At 36.5% G+C, this 23,675-nt stretch overlaps 1 protein-coding gene across 3 annotated transcripts in view; it reads left to right on the top strand.

Annotated features, from left to right (window-relative positions):
- CUL2 (cullin 2) overlaps positions 1-23,675 on the top strand; it is a 51,779-nt gene that overhangs the window by 6,609 nt on the left and 21,495 nt on the right. For 2 of the 3 annotated variants that reach the window (XM_065666731.1, XM_065666730.1), the window contains exons 3-9: positions 3,261-3,363; positions 5,253-5,347; positions 11,855-11,960; positions 15,959-16,041; positions 21,906-22,002; positions 22,091-22,201; positions 23,408-23,570. In XM_065666731.1, the coding sequence (XP_065522803.1) occupies positions 3,261-3,363; positions 5,253-5,347; positions 11,855-11,960; positions 15,959-16,041; positions 21,906-22,002; positions 22,091-22,201; positions 23,408-23,570 (758 nt within the window). Of the gene's footprint in view, positions 1-3,260; positions 3,364-5,252; positions 5,348-11,854; positions 11,961-15,958; positions 16,042-18,814; positions 18,902-21,905; positions 22,003-22,090; positions 22,202-23,407; positions 23,571-23,675 lie in introns of all 3 variants that reach the window. The other variant, XM_065666733.1, reaches the window with a different exon arrangement.

Below are 23,675 nucleotides of genomic sequence, written 5' to 3'. Positions count from 1 at the left end.
CCAAATAAATAAGAAAAACAGTACCCAGGGAGGAAGGTAGCCATACTGAAATTATGTTTAAAGTATGCAACATTGTCATCTGCTGCTTTTCCCATTTTTCTGAATGTTTGTTCTCCCTCCTCTAATTCCCCATTTTACGAGGATCCAATGAGAAACCAGAAACTTATAAACATGTATCTTCAACATAAGAACTAGCCCAAAGAGAAGGAAGAGTAAGCAAAGTTCTTATAATCGTAATTCTTTCTAACTGTGAGTCCTCAAGTGCTCTGTGAATTTTGATTCTGTTACAGAGGAGGAATAACAATCACATAAATTTTCCGAAAGCTCTACTTTAGGCTCTTAACAGAAGGTTTGGAATAGATCTTCTGTAGATATAGGGTCTTAACTAGATTATTTATTTTGTTTTAACCCTGAGGACAATATTTGTGAGCTTTTATGGCTTGGAAACAGTATTCTGTCATTGATGGTAATTTGTTGTTTTGGGGTGGTTCTTTTTGTTCTTAGTTTGTTCAGTTTCTCATTACTGGGTAATATCCCTCACGTAGCAGCTACTGAAGCGCTTATATCACACAAGGCTTTTGATGCTCTCAAGACAGAGTGAAGGCCCCTCATCAGCAGTTTGGCTTCAGCTTCCCTTGACCTTTATCACCCTGCAAAACTGTGTGCTAAGCTGGAAGGACAGATGGCTTTCACCATTAAAGATGAAATAATGAGCAATAAAGGCTTCTTCCTGATCTTATTAAGGAACAGCAGCAAAGAAAAAAATGTGCTTTAAGTTTATGCACTAAAATACCAGTGACGTTTAATTCATCACTGGATAAATTCATCTCCCCTCAACGACTTTTTGTTAAGAGATTTACAGTATTTTGAACACTGCACTTAAATTTGGATTCTACGCCGAAAAATGCTGTTAGATTAACAAACTAGTACAGATTGAGCAAGAATGTGAACTTTTTGTAGCAAAGCTACTTTGTAATGTGTTTTTGAGAGTCATGATAGCTCCTTTTTATAGAGAATCCAGAGAAACTTAGTATCTAGCAAGTAGTCTGGTGTTGATTTTTATAATTGGTACAGGAAAATGTGTCAGGTGCCTGTGGAAGTGATTCTGTGATTAAGCTGTTTAATTTCAGCAGGTGTGGAAACTGGGTGTCATATGTCAAGGAAGAATACTAGATTAGGCTTTCTTCATTTGCAAGAAAGCTTGACTGTTCTCTAGAGTAAGGAAAGGCAAGTTTAGAAGATGTGCATCTTCATGGAGTAGAAAGACTATTTTCATTGTTAAAAACATTTATTGCAACTAAAACTAATTTGCAACAGTCGAGTCATCTGGACTCCTAACTGAAGACTAGATAAACTCAGATGCTTGTTTGCTGCTTTTATCGGATTAGCTGCCATTATTATTTTCTTGTGCTGTTGTGATGAAGTCTGTTACCTCTAACTTTGAAGTAAGTTTCTCTTATATTAGAGATCCATAATAGTTTTGGTGATTCAGATTGTGTAGTAGTAGATCTAAAAAGGAAAAAAAAAAAAAGTCATGTCCCCTTTGCTTGTGAGTGTATTAAAAAATCTAAAAATCTAAAAAAAAAATTCTAAAAATCTAGAAATATCTTATTTGCATAGTGAAGAGTCTTGCAGTCTGAATGATATCGATGATGTGTTCAACTAGAGACCTTCCTTAGAGTGACAACATTCATTTGAGGTGGGGGGTAATGTGTGAAAAACAATTGTTTTTACAATCTGTTTAAGAAAACATTTAATTCTTCACTAGTAATATAGGAATTTGTTTTGCTGTTATATTGGTCATAACTTTGTAAGTTGATGTAATGTAGTGCTAGCCACTGTTACAAAGCAGTGACTGTTGCCTGTTTTATTTGTTGGGATTTCCATTTTAATGCTTCTTGCCGTTCCAAGGAGAGCACATGTACAGATGATCTATATGGATGAAAAAAATGTACTCAAAATTAGACTGTGCTTAGGCTCTCTGAGATCCCAGTTGCCATATAAAGGCTTTTTTTGATTTAGTTGTCCTACATCAGTATCTTCACTGTTTTGAATAGTACTTCTATATAAAAAAAATGAAACATGCTCTTGGGAAAAGTGTCTGATGAAAGCTTGACACTATTCTGTAGATGAATCAGGTGACTTGTCAACTGTCCTTATGTCTTCTATCTCGTTTTACACAGCTATATGCTTTTTTAAGGTAGACTAGAGGAAAGCAGATCTTGTGTGTTCCCTTAATTAAAGAGCTTACCTTAAAAAGTAATCCATACTAAATCATTATTTCCAGCATGGCTGGTTTTATAAAGTGCTCAAACTTAGTGGATAAGCTTGATGGTTTTTAAGTGGTTTTGCAGGACTAATATTTTTCCCACAGTTGTTGACCTCGAGCTTGACTTAATCCTTGCTTGACTTTTCTGAAAGCAAAGTTCTTAATCATAAATTCTTTTCCTGACAAAGTATCAAGTAACTTTTTAAAAACTTGATATAAGCCTTACAAACCAAAGGTGTAGCTCTGCAAGATACTACGAAACTACCTTAAAGGCTAAAGCTGCTGCCTAATTAAGTGAGCAAGTACAACTGTTTTTCATGGCTGTGATCTAAACAGCATTACTGAAATGGTAATAATGGTTAAAAATAAAACAAAGGTTTTACATCCACACTAGCATTGTGATGACTTAATTTCCAGTGTCTCATAAAATTGTTTTACTGTGGAGCTTGGGGGGAAAATGCGGGAACAATAAAATATTTTGGACTTGGGGGAGGAAAACCTGAAGTTGATTTCACTTCAGGTTTGTTCTGCTCCACAGTTGACTAATCACACTCTTAACCTAATGAGTGCTTCTTTACATTATCCAAAGAGTCTCAGTTTCACGCTGGCTGCATATTCAGAGGAAGAATTTTGGATGAAAACTGTTTTTTTTCACTTTGAGATAATCTTATTTATAGATGGCAAATACGTTGTAGAAGCCATGTCAACATGGGGCTGACAGAAGTTCCAGGATTCTAGCTCTAACATTCCTTTGCCTTCCACTACTTAAAAGTTATTATTGTTGCTGAAAACTTAGGAACTTAGATTCTTCACAGGTCAGGACTTACACTAATTTCAGGAAATGATCCATTTTATCCTTTGTGCTCAAATGTTAAAAAAATAAAAAAATCTAAAATGAGCATGTGGGAGGAAAAAAAGGTTCTGAACATCTTTAATTTTGTTGATCAGTTTTCGCACTTCAAGCAGATACAAACCTTGACTCTGAGCCCAGAGACATTTATGCTTTGTGTGTGGCCTATCCTGAGCCTCTTGGAGAGAGACTTTATACTGAGACTAAAATTTTTTTGGAAAATCATGTACGCCATTTGCACAAGGTAATGTATACGCTTACTGATGTACATGTAGGTATTGTTTGTTCTCTTTTGACTTTAATAAGGGGGTTTGTTTGTTTTGTATGTATGCAGGTATGCACATTTTACAAGATTGAATTACAGATGTCAGAGTTCCAGAGATGGAATATATGTATATCTGATATATCAACACACATAACACAATGTAGACAATGTCTGTATGCTACATGAAAGAACTTTCTTTTTAAGCCAATAATTATGGTTTATGCAAAATATTAATTGGCTTGAAAAGTAAGTTCTTTCTTTTCTTTTGAATGCTTATAACAAATCAAGCTACAGAAATGTCCTCATTTTCCAAATGTGCTATAGTTCATCTGTTACAATGTAAAAGTGTCCACTGTAGTAGATACCAGTTATATGTAGTCTACCAAAGAAAACTTTTGAGGTATGTGGGAAATAAAACGACAAAAATGCTTGCGAGGGAAGGAAGTAATGTCAAATTACTGTATTATGACAAATAACAGTACTTGTATACCTGTGTAGCTGTGAATTAACTTCTGTCTCATCAGCTAAGACAGCCAATTACAACAGATTATGATTTATTATCTGGAGTATATAGGATGGATGAACAATGTCACTTTGTATTTCAGTAAAAAAGACAAGTAGATTTAAACAAGATGTCCACCTGTCTCTGGTGTCTCTACAGGAAATGAAGAATTGCAGACTCTGGATAGTACTGCTTAATGGCTTTATGCTATATTTTGAGCTTAGTTACCTGTGTATTTGACAAGATAGACTGGGTATTTTAATGTTTAGTTCCACTGGTTGCAAAAAGGATACCTCTGACGCTTTGGTAGACTGAATCAGTTCACTAAAATGACAGGTTGGCCAAAAAATCTTCTTCCTCATTTATTTAGTGAGCTGAATGAGCTCACTTATGATGATTAGGCAGATGTCAGCACAGTAGAAGCTGTGGGAAGTAGCAGAAAGCATATATCCATACATTCTTCTTTTTTTTTTTTTTTTCCCTTTTTTTTAAATTGACTTTGTACCATTTGTCTTCGAGATGATTTTGGAAAACCTTTCCAAAATTCTTACTGCGGAGGAAAGCACTTCTTGACTGTGTTGTCTACCAGATTTCCTCTCTTACATTATTTTTTGCATAGGATTCTTTGCTACTCGAGCCTGGGCAAACTCTAGAGAGAATGCTAGTTGAATTCCTAGGATCTCATCCTCCTTCACAAATAGTTCTTAAGTTGTCGAACTTATTTCTTTGAAGTGTGAATATAATTTGAGAAGTTCAGTACATCAGCAACTTTTTAGATGATGATTTGCTTAAATTCCAAAGGATTTGGGCCTAGATTTACAGAACTTAAGATTTAAGTTTGTACATATCTGCACTTTGTTAAACTTATTTTACTCCAGGATTCTTGGTAAGTATAAGGGCTTGTCTAACCAGTAAGGCTGACTTTAAGTGGTTAGTTCGGCAGCTCCTCCAGAGTGCAGGTGGCTGCATGAATTTAAAATTGATCCGTGTCAGTGGGGGAATAGTTATTTGAATTATCCCACCAGCATGAGAATATGAACCATGCTTATTCAAGCAGGTACTTCTGCAAAGATAAATAGAAAACAATACATTATTGTGTTTGTTCTTTTTAAATGTAAAATAAAGCTGTTGTAGCTGGCTTACCAAAACTTCTGTGCATGGTAGTTCATACTACAAAATTTGTAGTATGAAGATTTGTTGTTTCCTGGTCATTGCCACAATCTTATTTTTAGACTGCTTAAAGCTCAGGTGTGGTTTTAATTTTGAATACGTGTTTGTTCTAAAATTATAATCCTGTTACAACTGTCTATGTATGTATGCTATTTTCATACTAATTTTAGTGAGGGGTGTGTGCCTTCCTTCACAGAGAGTTCTGGAAGCTGAAGAACAAGTACTGGTTATGTATCACAGATACTGGGAGGAGTATAGCAAAGGGGCAGACTATATGGACTGTTTATACAGGTAAGCTTTTCAAATGAGTTGTTAAGCTTTTAAAATTACTACAGTGATCTGCATTTCAAGTTGAAGAATGTTGATTAGAGAGCAATAGCTGAATGCTCCCAGAGTCAGTTTTGGAGAGAATGTAGTTATGGTGCTGGAACAGAAGAAAAAAGGGAATAATGCCTCAACAGGTTTTTCTGTGCACTGCACCTTGCCACTGAAGTAATTATGTAAGATAATTCTTACTGTTCTTCCATTACTAGTATGTTCTACCTCTGTTGTTTCTGATATTGTAGTGCGAAATATGTTGGTGCTAATCAACCTGCAGTGAAGTAGCTCATAGTCCTAGGTGTTCTACAAGGATGGCATTGTACTCAAGTGTCCAGTTGAACCAGCATAGTTTGTTTCAAAGCTTAGCCGTGTACTTTGGCAAAAACACGGATTCCCCTCCTAGAAGAGCCTTTCAGACAAGGTTATGTGCTCTTTGGGTCCTTTCTTTTCAGGTGAATGTTTGAACCACAGGGATTGCAGAGGGCGTAAAAATTGCTCCTTACTTCTTTTCTGAGAACTTCATGAACTAATAGACTTTTAAGGCAATCAGTTTTACACATTGTTTGGTTTGGTTTTTTGTTTGTTTTGTTTTTTGGATGATTAGAGCCAAGTCTATAAATAAAAACAAAACTAACCCGTGTTATTTTTGTACTTCTGCTGTTTCCTTCATCACAAATATGTTTTGTTGCCACTAGTAATAGCTTAAGCAGATGAAACTTACTTATTCAGGAGCTGCTAGAATTATAAGTGTATTGAGATGGCTTCAGATTTGCTAGGATTTGAATTTTAATTCCACTCTGTAGGTGGAACATTCTAGTGCCTGTTATGCATGTGATACTCAGTAGGTAAATATAACTTACAAGGCACTGTTAATATGGTACTTATTTGATGGCATGATGTGAGGATTTACAAAGGATTTGAAGACCTTTACTATTATGTTAGGGATATGTATGTGCGGTCTTGTAGAATTGTATTAAATTATCACTAGCAGACTGGGAACAAATGTGATGGAATCCATCCTGGCCTTGCAAACTTTAGTTCCATAGTGTGTCACTGACTTAACTCGGAAGCTGATACAGGGGGAAGAGTCCTATTTAATGTGTATAAGTCTTGCTGCTTCTGCTTTCTGCAACAGTTCTTCTGAGTGCTTGAGTGCTTCTGGTCATAAACCAGCAAATTAAAATATTTCTCCAGCAGTGTGAACTTGACTTTTTGTTTTATTTTTAAGCAAACTAGGGCATTTTTTTCCCTCTGTTATTATGCACGTGAACTAACCTGTACATAGATATAAGCTCAGTAGAGTGGCATTTGTATACCCATGAAGCCAGGCTCTTAAACTCTGAAGTTATTTCATGCCAGCTCTGCCAATTCTAACTCTTCTTTCTGCTCTGCATATTATGTTTTGGTCCAGAAAATGTACTTGTTAGGTGTTCTGTTGGAAATAATTTTACTTCAATACCGTATGTTTTTTCTTTGTGTTGAAATTCTGAATTTTGTCATATATCATCTTTTAAAAGTCTCCAAAGGTCATGACTTTGTGAGAGTATGATTTTTCAGTAATAAAATGTACATTGTAACGGGAACTAAAAGACCCTCTCACATGAAAGTAAGAAATAATCCAGTGCTTGATTCATAATGCACTGGACACACTTCCTTAAGTGTTACGTCAATTTTATTGTTTTCTGAGAGAGTGTTTTGGGTGAAAGTACTTCTGAGTCTTTTCTTACTTGCACACCTGCTCTCAAAAAAGTACCATAAATCAGTCGACTCTGTTGCATCCCAGGATCTAATTTGTATAATTCTTCCATCAATGAAAACTGATTTAATCTTTACAGCTAGTAATCTTAGTGTTGTTTTTTAAATAGATTCCTTTTAAATTTAAGTAGACTTAACATCTGTGCTTCTACCCTTATAGGTAATATTTGCAATGCTACTAAAATGTGACACACTTTCCTTTTGAGCAAAATTTATAAAATTCAAGACCAATCATGTGGCTGGCAATAGAGTTAATGTTTTCTTTCTTTGGTGTTGATTTTGGTTTGGGATTTTTTTACCCACCCCTCTGGTTGCATTTTATTGGGAAAACAAATTTGGATTCATTTTGAAAACTAAAATCCTATACATGCATGCCTAAACCAAGGTGATAAAACTGGTGGAATAAGGAACACTTTGTATTAAAAGAACTTCTTCAGTTGTTTTTGTAAGTTCTGATGATAAATGTGATAGATAAAAACAGTGCAGGACATGGGAGCTTATCCGTGTCTTGGTGCTGTAACTGTTTTACTGGGTAATTGTATGTGTAAAACGTCTGGTTTGTGTACCTTTATTTTAAGTAACCTGGAGATTTTTCTTTTATTTTTTTTAACAGTTGAAGTTTTAAAATCTTCTCATAATAAAATCCTGAAAAGTGAACACATGTAGTGCAACTTTTTCTTTGTTCCATTTTGTGTTGGTTTTTCTTTTCTCCAAGCACTTGTAATAATACTAGCATATTAATGTATAGTGATTTTCAGTCCTGTTGGCTAATTTTAGTTCCATGTATTTTTGTACTTTTTATGTGAGACATTTTCCTTCTCTTTCAGGATTAAACTTCAGCCAGTTTTGTCGTGATAGGAGTAAATTGTATTCTGATTCTAATAGTATCAACGGTAAACTGTAACACAATTCAAACTGATAATAGTTCCAGTCCTCTTCTCCAGTCTCCTTTCTTCTAAGTGTTAAGAAGCTGCAGATCTTAATCTTGTTTACTAATTATGTAACAATAAATGTGGGGAAGATTTAAACAAGAAGTGCCATCAGCATTTGAGACCCAATATTAATGATATTTTTCTACTGAAACTTCTTCCATTGGCAGAACTGTCTTTTTTGCCTAGAACGTTTTTTTTGCCTAGAACGTTTGGTAGCTGTGGGAGATTTATTTTCATATCAGCTATTTATTATTGGCCTCATCATTTTAATACAGCTGTTGGTAATAAGGTTTTAGTATCTGCAGTGCTTTGTAATGAAATGGCTTTCTAATCTTCAAATTGTGGTAAATTACTTTAACCCTGTTTTACAGATCTGTAAACCAGCGAGTAATCTGTTTTAAGAGTGAATCAGAAGAGATAGTGGATTATGAAAACTTCCAGTACTGAGCACTTGTATGTGCATGCTACTAGACACATTAAAGCATTCTGCTTGTATAAAGCACAGTTGTTCTGGTGCTTTTAATATAGCTCTTGTGGAGTTGCCATTGCATGTTTTCATTGAAACATTGGCAAAAAAAAGAGTAGGTGTTAATGAACCTCTGAAGGGCATCCATTTGAACCTTGTGCTTAGAGTAGGGCTAGCTTCAAAAATTGAACCAGGTTGCTTAGGTTTTTTTGAGTCAAATTCTGAACTCCTCCAAGGACAGAAATTTTGCTGTGTTTGTAAGCAGCCTGTTTTAGTGCTTGATTACTCATTCTAAGAAATTTCCCTATGTGTCTGTTTGGAATTTGTCATGCTGCAGCTTGTGTCCATTATGTCTTGTCTTTTCTCTGTGCTCCTCTGAGTTTATCTTCATCTTATGTATGTCTCATGCTCTGCACTGTAATGTATCTGTTTATCTCTTTATGCAGTTGCATATGCTTTCTGTAGCTTGCAAAGCAATTTAATTGTGCAAGTGCTACGCTTCTGAAAACAAACTGTAATAGTCCTAGCTAATTAGTTACTCTTAAAAAATTGCCTCCTGTACATCAGTAGAATGGATGATATTGCCACTTAATGTCTATCCATTTCTTTGTCCATGAGCACTTACAGTGTAGGGTCAAAATCATTAGCAACATTCTCTCGGTGCAATTTTCCGAAGGCAATTTTCTTAGCCCTTCAGTTTAGGTTTATTCCTGTATACTGTTCTGCTAGACCCACGTGCCATTTTGGGGACCAGTAAAGCAGTCTGACTTCGGGGGGTGGGGGGACAGACACAACACGATGACCAAAAAGGGTGGCAATACAGAAGTTTATCTTTGGAGAGCTTTCAGAGGAGGAAAAAATCTGAATACAGGGTGTTGACCCTTTTTAGTTAAAGTATGGTACTTCCAGACATATAGATAAATGCGTGTTGTTTTGTGGTGTCATATCATGGATGCACAAAGACTTAAAGGAGGTGGATTCTTTTGGCTTTATCATGGGGCACATAAGAAAATAACCAGGAGCTGACGAGATAGGTACACTCTTAGGTTTATTAGATTCCAGTGCTAATATTGGTTTCTTATCCAGGAGTGTATAATTCAAACTACTAAGAGCGAATAAAACATTACAAGAAATAAAGTCTAGCCCATCTGACAAGGCTTTTGAAATCTGACCCCTCAAGGACACAGTGGGCTATTCCCATGTGTAACATTGCTTTGGGAGTGTGGTCACTGTGTCTGGAACAGTAACCTGTAGTTACAGTTTTGTTCTTGGTTGATCTGAAAGTACCAAAGACTTGAAAGTTACCAAGTAACCTGTCCCAAATAATTACCTACCCTTCTAGTTCTTAATTATTTTTTTTTTCAGGTTTTCTTTTCTTTGCTAAATACCTAACTTATTTTAATTTGATGTATTACCAAGTCCCTTATCCTTGAAATAAATGGCCCACAAAAATATTCATGTACCAGACATTTTCCTGGTATTGCTAGTTTAGATGGAACACCATCGTTCAGTATTCTGCTGTAAAGTAGGCATTTGTTTTGAATGAGTCTTGTAACATTCTTCTACATTCCAAACTTTTTAACTTTTTTCTGGAGTGGAAGCTTGGTGGATGTCTTTTGAGGTGTGGGTACCAAAAAGTATATTGCTTTGCTAATACCATGACAGGAAGCAAGCCTCAGTTTTCTCTTCTTGCTGCCATTTTCCTCATCAGATAATAAAGCATAAGCCTGCACAGGTGCACTCTCAAGTAATTGGGCCTGAGCTGTATGATCAGGCATTTCAAATTTTCGCCTGAAAGTTTTATCTCAATAGTAGCAAGAGTCAGTGGGCAGTTTCTGATATCGATTCAGGACCAAGTCTTGTCTTCACAGTAAGTTACAGATGAATGTTATGGATTGTCTTCTAAAAGTAAGAAACATAGATGAAGTATTTGATGTAATTATTCATATTGAAAAATGGTTAATGACTTTAGTGGAGAACTTGATTTGCGATTATACTGTTTGCATATGTTTTGCAGTTACTTGCCTGTGCTTGATTCTGGAAGTTGATGGTAAAAGTAGGGGAAGGAGAGAGGAAATGTGGGCAAATTTGGTTTTGTGGCAGAGTGTGGCGAAGCTCTTGCCAGGAGAGTTTCTGCCTGCCTACTTCTTGCCATCCCATTTTTGCTTGGGCTACCTTATGTAGGTTAGATTTGTTTATTCACTTGTGGTTATGCTAGTTTTGAGATGAATCAGTTGCCCGATCTGGATTTGCTGAGGAGACACGTACTGATGGAAGGGGGTGTGAATGAGGACAGCATAGGGCTTTTCTTTTTAGTAAGCTTAACAGGAAAAAGCAGAATGGTGGCTGCTGCCTTTGTTCACTGGTGGGGTGGGGTGGGGGGGGGAATGAGTATCATTAAGGAGCATGCCTAAGGCTTGTGTTCTAGCTATTTGGATGTCCACACAAGTTGCATATGAAATGGTAGGCCTCTGATCTTCTACGCAGACTTGCATCTACAAGGCTAGGCTAATATTCCAGCTTGTCACCACTACACAAGTCTTCATTAGTTGGACTCTGTTCATTTTTAAACTGAACCATTGTATTTCTTCTAAGGTAATACTGAGAATTAAGAGTGATGTTTTACAGGTCTTGCACAGAAACCATTTTCTGTTCTTTATAAAAACTATACATACGGCAGTAAATACTAAATTAAAGCATTTATAACATTTTTTTATAGCTGTTAATTAAAATAATTTCTCCAAATTCTTTAAAGTTTGTAATACAGCTGTTTGCTAGTTATCGTGATCTCAGTAAGGGATCCTAACTGACAGATATTGACCCTGTAAAAATTTACACTATTTTTGTGTCCTAGCCCAAGAGAAATGCAAAATAATAAATATTACAGGTAGAAGTAAGTACATGTTTACCTAAAAATAGCTGATGTTCGGGAATGTTTTTCTATCATTAAAATTAAACAAATTACTATCACTCTAGTACTAGTCAGCTGTCCAGAATTTAGCAGTTACTTTACATATATGTGTATGAATAATATGATAGTGTATGTTGAAAAGTTGATTTCTTACATAAATATATTGCACACCAAGAAAGTGGTGACAGTGATCTCTCAATTACTAACACTGTGTTGTTTTAATATGATGTAAGGTCTTTGAAATGGAAGCAATTTGTATTTTAAGAATTTCCTACATATAGCAGTGGCATTGGTTACAAGAGGTTATCTTTTGTGATGTGGAACACATTCCATGAGTCCAAATTTATTAAAAAAATAAAACCCCACAAGCTTAATTTTTGCCTGTTTTGATTAGAATATCTTTATTTCTGTAGGTACCTTAACACACAGTTTATTAAGAAGAACAAATTGACTGAAGCCGACCTTCAGTATGGTTATGGAGGGGTTGATATGAACGAACCATTGATGGAAATAGGAGAGGTAAGTATCTCTGAAAGTGGGAGTGGATGTAAACTGTATTCAGAAGTGCTATATGTCCAGCTGTGTCCTTTTAAATTTGACTTTTCTGGGTCACAGAATCTGAATAGTTAATACAGTAGAAGATACAAGCATTGAACCCTTTGTAAAATGAGGTTACAGTTTTGATGTAGAAAAATATAGTAATGGGTGCAAATATGAAAATACTGGAGAGCTTCAGTTTAAAATGTGATAATAGATACCACTTTGCAGAAAATTCTTGTTTTAAGTGAGGCTATTCTCTGGAAAATATTTTGAAGCACTGCTTTTGTTTCTGGAAACCCTTGAAATACTACTTTTAGGCTTCTGTTTCTTGATGTCACAAAATGTAACAGCTTTTTCTGAGGTTAGTCTTCTGTACATCTTACTTTCTAGGGCAAGCTGTTTCGTACTTCTGTTCTAGCAACTTGGGTAGAGATTTTGAAACTAAAAACAGACTTAAAAAGGCTGACAGGCTGGGTGCTGGACTGAAGGAAACCACCAGAAACATTATGTACATTAAGTCAAGACAGTTCAGGATTGAAAATTCTCTCAGCTACCTGTGCTCTCTCCAAGGCTTGCTAATCAGTGGTGTCTGTAAAGGCTTATCAGAGCTTGGAAGTACATATTGCTGCACTGTTTGTGATATCTCAAAATGGCATAAGTGTTACTCCTTATTTCCTCAGACGGAGTTTTAGCCAAGTCTGTTCCCACAGTTGTCAAAGGTAGTCTTAAGCTCTATGTGAATCACTGCTAGTTCAGCTGCTTTGGGGGCTGGGAATAGGTCTAGGCTTGTGCTTGGTGCTGTGTAATCCTGTTGTATTAATGAATTCTTCCTCTGTTTCCATGTTCTATGCCATTCTGAAGTATCACCTGAAGGATGGTAGCAGCAGCCTTTGTCCATAGTTTTCTGCCCTATGATATGTTTACCAACGAACAACAAAATAATTCAACTTTTTTTTGAGTATTTTGTTTTCCTCATGTTGATGAAATCTTAAGGAAGGACAATGACTCACACTTTTCTTCAGGCTTCCCAGCAGTCGTTCCTAGGATGGTACATCCCTAGCTCATCACTTGGGCAGGTTATGGAGAGGGTCAAGATTCTTGAACTGTAGCTGGCAGCCTTTCAGTTTTGATGAAGATGTTCAGATGATGATGTCTGGAATTCTACTAATGAGTTTTTCATTATCTCACTCTCTAAGACTCCCTTGCTCTTTACCAAATACTGTCTTTGTAATTGGTAGTAGTGGGAGGTGAATTTTGGATCTTGAGGCAGCAAAGATAATCTGTCTTCATTACTAGTGTAGGATTAGTTTTATGGCAGTTACTCCTTTGCCTGGAAAAGGAATGGAGGCTTGAGCTGTATGCTCAAGTAGGTTAATGCATTGAATTGCAGCACTGGTTTTGGTGAATTCATTGCCCCAGAAATGAAGTAGTTCACATTTCTTAACCTGCAAGGCACTCACCAAGTTTATCAAGTCTTTGTTTTGAAAGTATTTTCTCATTCATTATAGTCTCTGTGTAGGTTTCTATGTTTTATTCTTTGGATGGCACTAGTGGCTTTGATAAAGGTCTTTATAGAGAGATCAACAGTTGGAATAAGGGAAGGAATTATCATTTATTCATCTTTAGATGACAGATGATTTGTCCTTTATCTACCCAAGAGCAAACATGTTTCTTTTATATGTAATTCTCTTCAGTCTCAGCATGAAGTTATTTCAGCAAGAAATAATGCCCAGTGTTTGTAGAAGCAGAACTGTATCTCTGTTTTTGAAGTTTCTGTTCCAGCATCACTCCTGTGTGTTAATAAAACTTTGTGAGGTTTTAAACAGATATGTGCTTGCTTAGTTCTTCTCGGGTATGTAATGATAGGTATGTATAAGACAGCTGAGTTGTATATGTGATGTGTATGGGCATGGCTTCAACCAGTTTAGCGTTCTGATAAGCATTCCAGACGCTCAGTAATTGTGGTACTAGGAAAAATACAGGATGAGATCAGTTGATGAAAGTAGTGTGGCAGTGTTTGCAAGAGATTTAGGGTTTTTTTCTGTCTCTGTTAGTGGATGCATGGTGAAGGATGCTGCTTTTCTGAGTTGGGCTCCTATCACCGTTTTTGGACTTATGAGTTCTCAGTGATTCTGAGAGCCTTGATAGAAGGTAGTTAAGATGAGCCTTCTCTTCCCCCACCCCCACCCTCTCCAACTTCCCAGACCAGATTCTGGAAAATGGAAGAAACTGCCATGTTCTGTATTGTCAATCTAGGTTGACAAGTAAAATCAGTCCCTCTCTTCAAGGAGAAAAAGTCTTGAACTAGTACATCGAGTTGCTGTATTGACCTGTCTGTAGTTTATTTGACAGGAAAATTCCAGATGGCAGCTTGAAGCTGTTTCAGATTGGTCCCTCTCATAAATGAGAAGGGACCATGATGCTAGAGACGGCATTTCAGAGACTACATTGCAGAATAGGGTTACCCGATGCAGTCCCCTTTACTTCATACTCACAAAACATGTCAGTCATTTTTTGTTTGTTTGGTGGTGTGCTGGTTTGGTTGGTTTTGTTTTTTATTTGTTTGTTTGTTTTTTCTCCAGAACTGTTTTATTTCAGCATTATCTGGATGAGTTCGTGTCTTAGGGAAACTGTTTTCTTCTAACTGTGCAGTTGTACTGTCCACAAGGCAAGGCAGTGAAAATCACTTCTCTTTTGATTTATAAGCAGACCTTTAGCTCTTCTTTGAACCTGCTGCTGCAGTTGGGTCAGCTTTACCTCCCAGACTTCTTTACCCTGTATTACAGCAAGAGTGCTGGATGATAGCTATGATAGACAGAGCAAGCTCATTTGTCTGCTCTTTAAAAGAAAGCATCATTCCACAAAGTGGATCAGCCTGGATACCTAGTTGACAGATAAATGCCAACTTAAGTTCATGCATACCTGGTCAGTATTTTAATTTTTACAGCTGAGGTCCTGTTAGTTGTGTCAAAGCTTTCTTAGCAGTAATATTCCCTCTGTCCTTACTGATTTTGGTAATTTCATTTTCTCACAGTCTACTCTTCAGTGATAGGTGTTTTTTATAAGTCTTGGACATGTGTCGGTATTCCCCCCATATGAGGGATCACATTGTCCCCTTTGGGTTTTAAATCTGATTTTAACTTAAGTGTACAAACTCCTTTGATTGCTGTTGTATTTTCAAAAATGGTATGTTTTGGAAGCAATTACTTCAACCACAAAAGTTTGAGATATTTTGGTCCATTTGGTTGATAGGGTGACCTATCCCTAATATGAAAGTGATTTAAATTCCATTCAAGTTAAGTATTAGCTTGCAACACTTTGCCTAAGCTGTATGCATCTTAGCCAATTTGTTAGAGGTCAGAGTAAAAGACACAGAACCCTTACATCAAACACACAGAGGGCATCTCCAAGCTAAGAGACATTCACTTTTGGCAGCTGAGGTGTAGTTTGCTATAGTTTTTAGAAATAGTGATGTCTGCACACATTCAAACACTTCAGTTAGGCATATTACTTACCTATTACTGTGCAGATGTTTTGTTTATATTTATACTCAAAGCCTGCCCTCGTAACTGATTTGCTTATGGTCCTTATGTGCCTTTGATAATCCTTGGTAGAGTGGAATCAAGGAATAAGTAAATCAGTCCTGTTAGATATGTAGAAAGAATGCAGATTGGAAAGCATGCATTCAGACATTGCCTGACTAGAATTTCTGTCTGATGCTGCTAGTGTACAGATCTGTGTGATCTTCATCCAAATGCAGTCAGATGTTCTAGAAGAAAAATGCTAAAATAACATATTGACAAATTGTGTGTGTGAGGCAAACAAATTAATTTAGAAAGGAGAAAGAAGAGGGTATGTAACAATTTAATTTTTGATATCCTGAATGGGAATTGTGTCATCTTTGGTTTTGTTTGGGTTTTTGGGGGGTGTTTTATTGGCATTTTTTATTGACGTAAGCTTGCATTGTTTTCTGACAGCTAGCTCTTGATATGTGGAGAAAATTAATGATTGAGCCACTGCAGGCTATCCTTATCCGGATGCTCCTCCGAGAAATAAAAAAGTGAGTGCTTGTCTGTTTTTTTCGCTTTTACACAGTGTGTGGGGGTATTGTACTTTTTTACTTTGAAAAGCCTGGGGACTTTGAACAAATTTTTTTATGGGTTTTTTTTTTTTTTTTTCAAAGATAGCTCATTACCTGTTGATCATGGTGTTCTATCAGCTTTTCTCATTATAGCTACATATCTGTGATTTGCATGTTTAGAAAAAGACTCTGGAAATAATTAATTTGCTGCAGTCTGAGGGTAGTGATCTTTAATGTTTCAGTAATGTAACCCTTCTAATCAATGGAATTGGGCAGTAGTTAGAATAATTCTTCAGGTCCCATAGGATGTCTTTTGCCTTTTTCTCCACCTGATACTGATTATTAATGGATCCTGTGCTGTCAGTAAACTTAAGGACCAGGACTTAAAGAAAAATTTGCCAAAGGTACAAAAGCTATGTTGCTTTGCATGGGACCCAAAATGATTCTTGCTTATCTGACAGGGAGACTTAAGCTTCTGTTTTTCTGTTGTTTGGATGAGTGACTTCACTTAACATTATTGGTACTTAACTGGAATGAAATTGGAATAATTTTTTTTGCACTTTGAGGGAATTTCCTATTTTATTTCTGGATACTTTTGTTACTCTAAAGCAAAGGCCCTGGTAGTTTCAGGGCTTGGGACTTTTTAAGCTTTGATTTAAAACTTTTTTACTATTTAACTCCTAATGAATCTTTTTATTCATGAGTAAACAGAAATTTTGAAATATACTACAGGCCTTATATGTAGTTGTAAGTTCCATCAGTTTCTACATTTTTACTACGGTTCAGGGTAGCTCTAGAGTTGCCTAATGGCTGGGGTCTTTTTAATAGATTGCATGCCTGACTCAAGTGACCAGAGTAGTGTAGGTAAATTGAGTGAGACAATTTGGCTGACTGAGGTTCTTTGGACAAGCACTTGGTCAGAAGAAAGCTGTATTTATAAGACATTCAAGAACTGATTTTATTACTACAATTTTATTTTTCCTTCTTGAATCAGATTTTTGGCAACTAGGTAACTGACATGATACCTCTGTCTGGTATTTCTGAAGCCAGAAAGCATTTACTTGTAGTTGTTGACTCCTGTTTGCTTTGTAACCAGTGTTAATGCTGCTTTATCCATATGTTTACTGTAACAATTTATTTATACTAAATGAAGATTCTCTAATACATGGTGAAGAAAATGCTGCTCTGGTACATCAAGCACAGCGACATGGAAGCCGCATTTTAGTCAATCTTTGTGTTTCATTGGTGGGTGGGAGTAGAAATCTGTTAAAACCTTTTTCAACAGACACCTGATGCCTCTTAAAATAGTGGTATGTATTTACCTTGAGGCTGGCTGCAGATCTCAGAAGGATATTTAGATCAAGACTGTTACTGGCTTGTGGAGCATAAGATTTTGAGACTGTAAGAAATTGACATTATTTGTTATTAAACCATTTGGAAAGTTTTAAATAAAACATGAGTCTGGATTTTTTTTTTCCCTTGGTTATTAAGGATTCTTCGGTGTGATCTCAAGTTAATTCAACTCTGTTTCTCAAAATACACATCTAACAATTCGTATTAAGTTCTAGCCAGTGTGATCTGCATATCATGTAGTGAGCTAGATGAGACAGAACTTATTACAGCTGTTCTTCCTAGTATCATGAAATGTAGGGCTTGCTATGGGTGTTCTGAGGATGGCCTTTCCATGTAATGGGCATATGGTCTTGTTGCTGTTCTTTGCTATAATTCTACTGGTCAGTACAGTTTGTAAGAGGCAGTTTTGAAGACACTGCTGCAAGTGACTGTTAGATGTAATTTAGCACTGAGTTCAGCAATTCAGGGATTAAACAAGGTCTTTGAAGAGATGGGTATTGTTAAGTTACATCTGGCAGAGGTGCAAGAATATGCATGGGAAGAATATTACTTAAAATAATAAAATTACTAATACATATATATATACTTAAACTTCTCTATTAGATGCCTTCTGAAGTGTGGTACTTAAGTGTGTGCATGGTGTAGTTTGTAAAAATGTTTTAGAAAAAAAACAAACCCAAACTTAAATAGATGAGACAGTTGAACTCCTTATAACCAGGTTTTTCATAGTATGTAATGATATGTAGAATTGATAACCAACATTGTAGTCAGCTGGTTGCATATAAAAGTATGTTTATTACTGTACTGGAAAAGGTAGGGGGAGCAGAGCCATAAATTTTGCTTTTGGGTTTATTTATCTATGTATTTAATAAGAATTTTAAAAAGACAATTTCTGACAAATCTTGAGCATATAAACTTTTTAGAAGCTATAAGGTTGTGAAATACACTATAAATTCCAATAAAATAAAATAAACCAAACTTTTTTGGTACCAAAAAATAAGTCAATACAAGTAGTGACTTGTGGTTCAGCTGAACAAGATGGCTAAACTAGTCTTAAGAGTTTGCTGATGCCAAAAAGGAGCAAGCTGTGCTCTTCTGCCTTTCTTGTGCTGAACTTGGTATTCATCTAGTCCCTTAGTGAGCCAGCTTAACTGCTAATATGACTGGAAACTGTCTTGGTTATTATTTCTCCCAGATTGGCATGGTGATTCAATTGAGCAAAGAACTAGATGAGTGCTAGAGTGGTACGAGAGAGAGGGCTCTGACTGAGCAAAAGGGAGCAGAATTAGCTCCTTTGAACAACAGAGAACTGTTAAATCATTTAAGCCTGTCTTGTCTGTCTGCACTCCTCTTAATATAGAGTTTTGAATATAACACGCTTTCTTCCCCCTCCCTCTAGCCCAAGCACTCTTCCTACAAGGCAAGCTGAATCTCAACTTACGCATTTTTGTTTCAACACAACAGGAAGCCATCAAGATCTTGAATTGTGAGAAAATTCAATTATGAAATTCTTAAGCAGAAATAATTTGGACATTGTTCAGGTGCTATCTCAAATGACATGAGTGCTTAGTACAGACTAACCAGGAGAGGCTTCTCTACTAAAGATAAACTAACACTTCCTAACTAACTGAACCTGTTCCTGTCTAAGCTGATAAATTATTTACACTATTTGTTTGAAAAGAAAGCTATTGGAAGTTAACTTTTTAATAGTGTTCGAAATAGGCTGTTCAATTCACAGTGAATTCTACAGTTAGTTGTTCTCAATAAGCCATTGGTCTGACACAGCAGAGCAGTTCTTTTCAATGGTGGAACCTTCTTTTAATGAGTACAGTGTTTATTATTGTACCTTTAAATAGGTTCTGTGGGGGCTATAGCAGCACACTGCAGTATATGTTAAACTTCCACTGTTAGCTTCATTCTTAAGATAGGAACAAAATGGAGTTAATATAAACCAGCACAACTTCCTTGACTTTGTGTTTTGTAGCTTTCTTCATTTCTTTTGAAAAAAAGATCATCATCATCCAACTTAGTGGAAATTGCATTTCTAGCGTTTTATCTTTTTGTCCAGATTCCGCAGCAAATATCATCTCTCCCTTCTGCCTTCCAAGATGTCCTGTGACATTGCTGCCTCAGATTGCGTGCAGCTGCTCTGTAGTTGTATGCATCCAAATTGCCTGCTCACTACTGCCAAGAAAGAAAATGCACATTTAATAGACCTCCACCTTGGCGGGATTAATTTTAGTTTAGTGGATGCTTTTACTGCTACAACTTTAATGAAAATTACTCTCAAACCTTCCTTCAGATTTTGTTGGCACGAGCCATTTGCATTAGAAATTCTTGGGAGCGGAGTACCAATGGTGTAAAAAATCCCAAAACCCTGAAGATGCTGCTGGAGCAGGCAAAACTCATTGCATACTGTGTTTCTTTTATTGCCTTCGTGCTATTAGATCTCTGCTTGGAAAGCCTGTCTGGCCCCTTGCTGCTCTTCCATGGAGCATCTACCTCCTGCACTTTCAAAGCTTTTTCCTAATGACACATTGACCTTTGAATCCCCTGGGCCTGGCCTTTGCTGCCCCCTTTCCTCCTGCATCTGCAGGAGGGAAGCCTGTGAGGTTGCCTGTGAACCAGGTAGCGGGGAGCTGGGTCTTCATCTGTTACTACAGTAATGCTTCTTGTGTTTGTGTCACCGGTATCTTTCTACATGCAAACCCCTATATACGTGTACCCCAACCCCAGGTGGACTGGCCTGTCTCTTGACAGAGCCCTGCTTTGTAATATGCTGAGCTTTTATTTACTTAGCTTTCCACACTCAAGAACATCCTGCTGTGTTCATAAGCTGCATGCGTCCTGCAGCAAGCCATGCTCCTGGACCTCCTAGGGTGCACCTGGGTCCAAGCCTTGCTCTGGTGTTTCAGTTCTTCCCTTCTGTGGCATGTTTCTGCCTCTGCCATTGTATAACCGGGCCTAGCAGAGGGACATTGGCAAGAATGCGGGGTGTGATTATATGTGCCTAAACACAGATTTCTTCCGTTGGTTCAGCTGCCAGAACCCCAGGAAACCTTCCTGTCCCCCTGGGTGAAATGAGACCATCCCCTCTAAAGCAGTTACCCAGTAGGTCAAGCTGTGTAAACCATACAGTAACTGCTTGTGATCTGTTAGAGCGCTAGTTTTTTCCACCCATGGGTGTATGGTAGTATTTAAAAGCAATGTACATTATTAACAGTGTTGTGAACACATGACTATATTCTGGTGTATGTATGCTGCTGTGGTTGTCCTGGTAAACCCCCATAGCTTATGCTCTTGGGCATTCTCCAGAGGTTTTATCAATTTCAAACCAAAATGAATAAAATTTGCAAAATTATTTCTCCCCCATTCCACCCCAGCCTAGATGGGTGTATGGTAATGCTTGGGTGTGAAGCGGTTTTGCTGGCTTTACTTATTTTATTTTTTTTCCTTTCAATTTTTTTAAATAATTCATATTAATGACTTTCCTATATCAGCATAGGTTTCTAGCAGAGAGCTCATTTTATCTTTTCAGTGCAGGCTGGGTAAAATTAAAAGTTCTTTATATAGGTATATATGTGTACATTTAAAACTTAAAACCTTTACAATTATAATGGCTGATGCTTAAGTGTAAATACACCTTTGTAAATCATATTTTAGTATTAATTTATACTTGAGGAGCTAAGGAGTACTTTTTACTTGTTTGTAAAGTGTATGTAGAAGGTGGTCTTTTTCAGAACAGTTGATGTTTTAAGTAAGTTGTTGCTGCTGCTGCTCTAAGTCTGCATCCATTATTTCCTGTCTTTGCAAAGGAATGAACACTACTGGTTTTAGCATGCAAAGCACTTGTTTTGATTACTTTTGTTTTCAACTGAATGAGACTAAAGGTAATATTTTCTTCACTTGAACTCGCTCATTTGAAGCTAAGAACTTGACTGAAAAATGTAAGGTTTCCTTTTCAAATGTATGATTAACAATTGTGATGATGCTTCAAGTACGTTATTTGTTCCACTTGACAACTATGTGTTGAATAGTAGGTATTCAGAAAAGAAAATAGCATGCTGCTTGTTGTCATGCTGACAAAAATTATTACTGGTTTGGTTGTTGGTTTTTTTTTTTTGGCAGGGGTATGAATGTAAAGGTAGTCTATTTAATAAATGCTACAAATGCAAGATAGAACTTAATGTAACTTTTAAAATACTTGCTTAGAGTATGTAATTTGAAATACTTGTATCCTTAGCAAAGACTTGGAAATTTCATGACCTGCAAATGCTTTCGAACAGTTTATGAAATGTTATCTCAACAATTTAAATGTGTAGGAGAGAGAGTGCATTTTTTTTCTTTTAAGATTAATCATCTTCAGTTTTTGTCAGTTTAAGCAGAGGAATTTACTGGAAAATGCTTTCATCCAATTTTATTCATTTGGTTATCAGAGAAGTTACACTAGATACCTACATTCTCATGAGTGTTCGCTTTGCCTATTTCAGTGATCGCTGTGGAGAAGACCCAAACCAGAAAGTAATCCATGGGGTTATTAACTCCTTTGTTCATGTTGAACAGTATAAGAAAAAATTCCCCCTAAAGGTAGATACATGTTTCTGATTTATTTTTTTAATTTTGAATTTTAACCTAGTATATGCAGTTTGTCCTTTAAAAAAAATCTCCTTTTTAGTTTTATCAGGAAATTTTTGAGTGTCCTTTTCTGAATGAAACAGGGGAGTATTATAAACAAGAAGCTTCAAATTTATTGCAAGAGTCAAATTGCTCACAATACATGGAGAAGGTAAGAGACTGTTCTGTACATACGCAATAGCTGAAATCTAATGTTATCAACATACTGATTATACACATTTTCCCATACAGCTCCCATAATTCTTTGTTGTATGCTTTTGTGCAGTTTAAACTGTACTTTTTAGTGTCATGGTTAACCTGAGTATAAACTACAAACTTTGCCTGTGGATGGACTGTCAGTTTTAAAATATTTTATAATAAATTATAAATCAATTTCATTAAAAGTAAAAAAAGGAAAACAAAAAAAAAGGCAAAACCCGACTCATGTATCAAGTTGATGAGTATTGCTTCCTCACTTCCTTATTTTCCTTCTGTTTGTAGTAGCATGAGTTCTAGCAACATAATGGTTAGAGAAGGTTATATGATAGAGTTGTTGCAGAGCATTGTTAAAAATTACGTACTCTGAGTGAATTTTCTTTTGTTTTGCCTTGTGGTGCATGAAGTCAGGTTGTTGTTAAAGTGCTTGTAATTCTTATACCTTGCTTGTGAAAGCAGAGATTAATACAAGACTAGGAGTCAGTCCTCAGTGCTGTGCTGTCCACACTAACAAGATGAATTGAGAAGGCTGGGAGATTGCTTTCAACCACAAGGAACAAAAGCTAATGGTTGCACGCCTAAGGTGAAGTTCAGGAACAGGCTAAGACTTCAGCTAAACCAAAAGAAATGCAGATTCAGTTTGTCTGTCATTAGCAGCCTACAGCTGCCCTTCTCTCCTTAGGCTTCCCTCACCTTCACCAGATATAATTACTTTTATGTCAGTATTCATATGACTTATAATAATGCCTATTTCCTTCATTAAAGTTATAAAGGAAGATTTTATTGATAGCTCAGATGTACTCCTGTACCTTTTGAGTAGATGTTTACATACAAGCACATGAGTTTGGAACAGTGAGGTGACTCTCAACAATCATATAATTAGGTGTTGTGGTAAAACTTTCTCAGGAGGAGTAGGAAGTGAAGTAGGAGAAACTGGGAAGGACAAAGTTCAAGGGAAAAAGAAGTTTTGAGAACTACTGACTGCTGTTAGACGGCCTGATTCAAAAGAGCAAATTTAATTTTTCATCATCCTGGACAAGTTCTTTTTTAAAGCGTGTTACTTATTTGTGTGTCTTATTCTACATACATAAATTGCTGTATATTCGTGGTTCTATATTGGTTGTTAGGATTTCATCAGCTCTGTTTCCAAACTTGTTTGTAGGTTTTGGGTAGATTAAAAGATGAAGAAATGCGGTGTCGGAAATATTTGCATCCCAGCTCATATAGCAAAGTAATTCATGAATGCCAACAGAGAATGGTAGCTGATCACTTGCAGTTTCTACATGCAGAATGTCACAATATTATCAGACAAGAGAAAAGAAGTGGTAAGTCTGTGGTCGCAGAAAGTGGAAATCGTTTTTGATTTCTTTTAGCATTGCCATTTGCTATCTTTATTTAGTGATCTTCAATGTGCTTAAGCATTTTCAGCT

Source organism: Lathamus discolor, chromosome 2 (assembly GCF_037157495.1).
Source record: "Lathamus discolor isolate bLatDis1 chromosome 2, bLatDis1.hap1, whole genome shotgun sequence".
In the NCBI taxonomy this organism is placed as follows: domain Eukaryota; kingdom Metazoa; phylum Chordata; class Aves; order Psittaciformes; family Psittacidae; genus Lathamus; species Lathamus discolor.
Note: the sequence above shows the minus strand (reverse complement) of the source record. Positions and strands in the feature narration are given on the sequence as shown.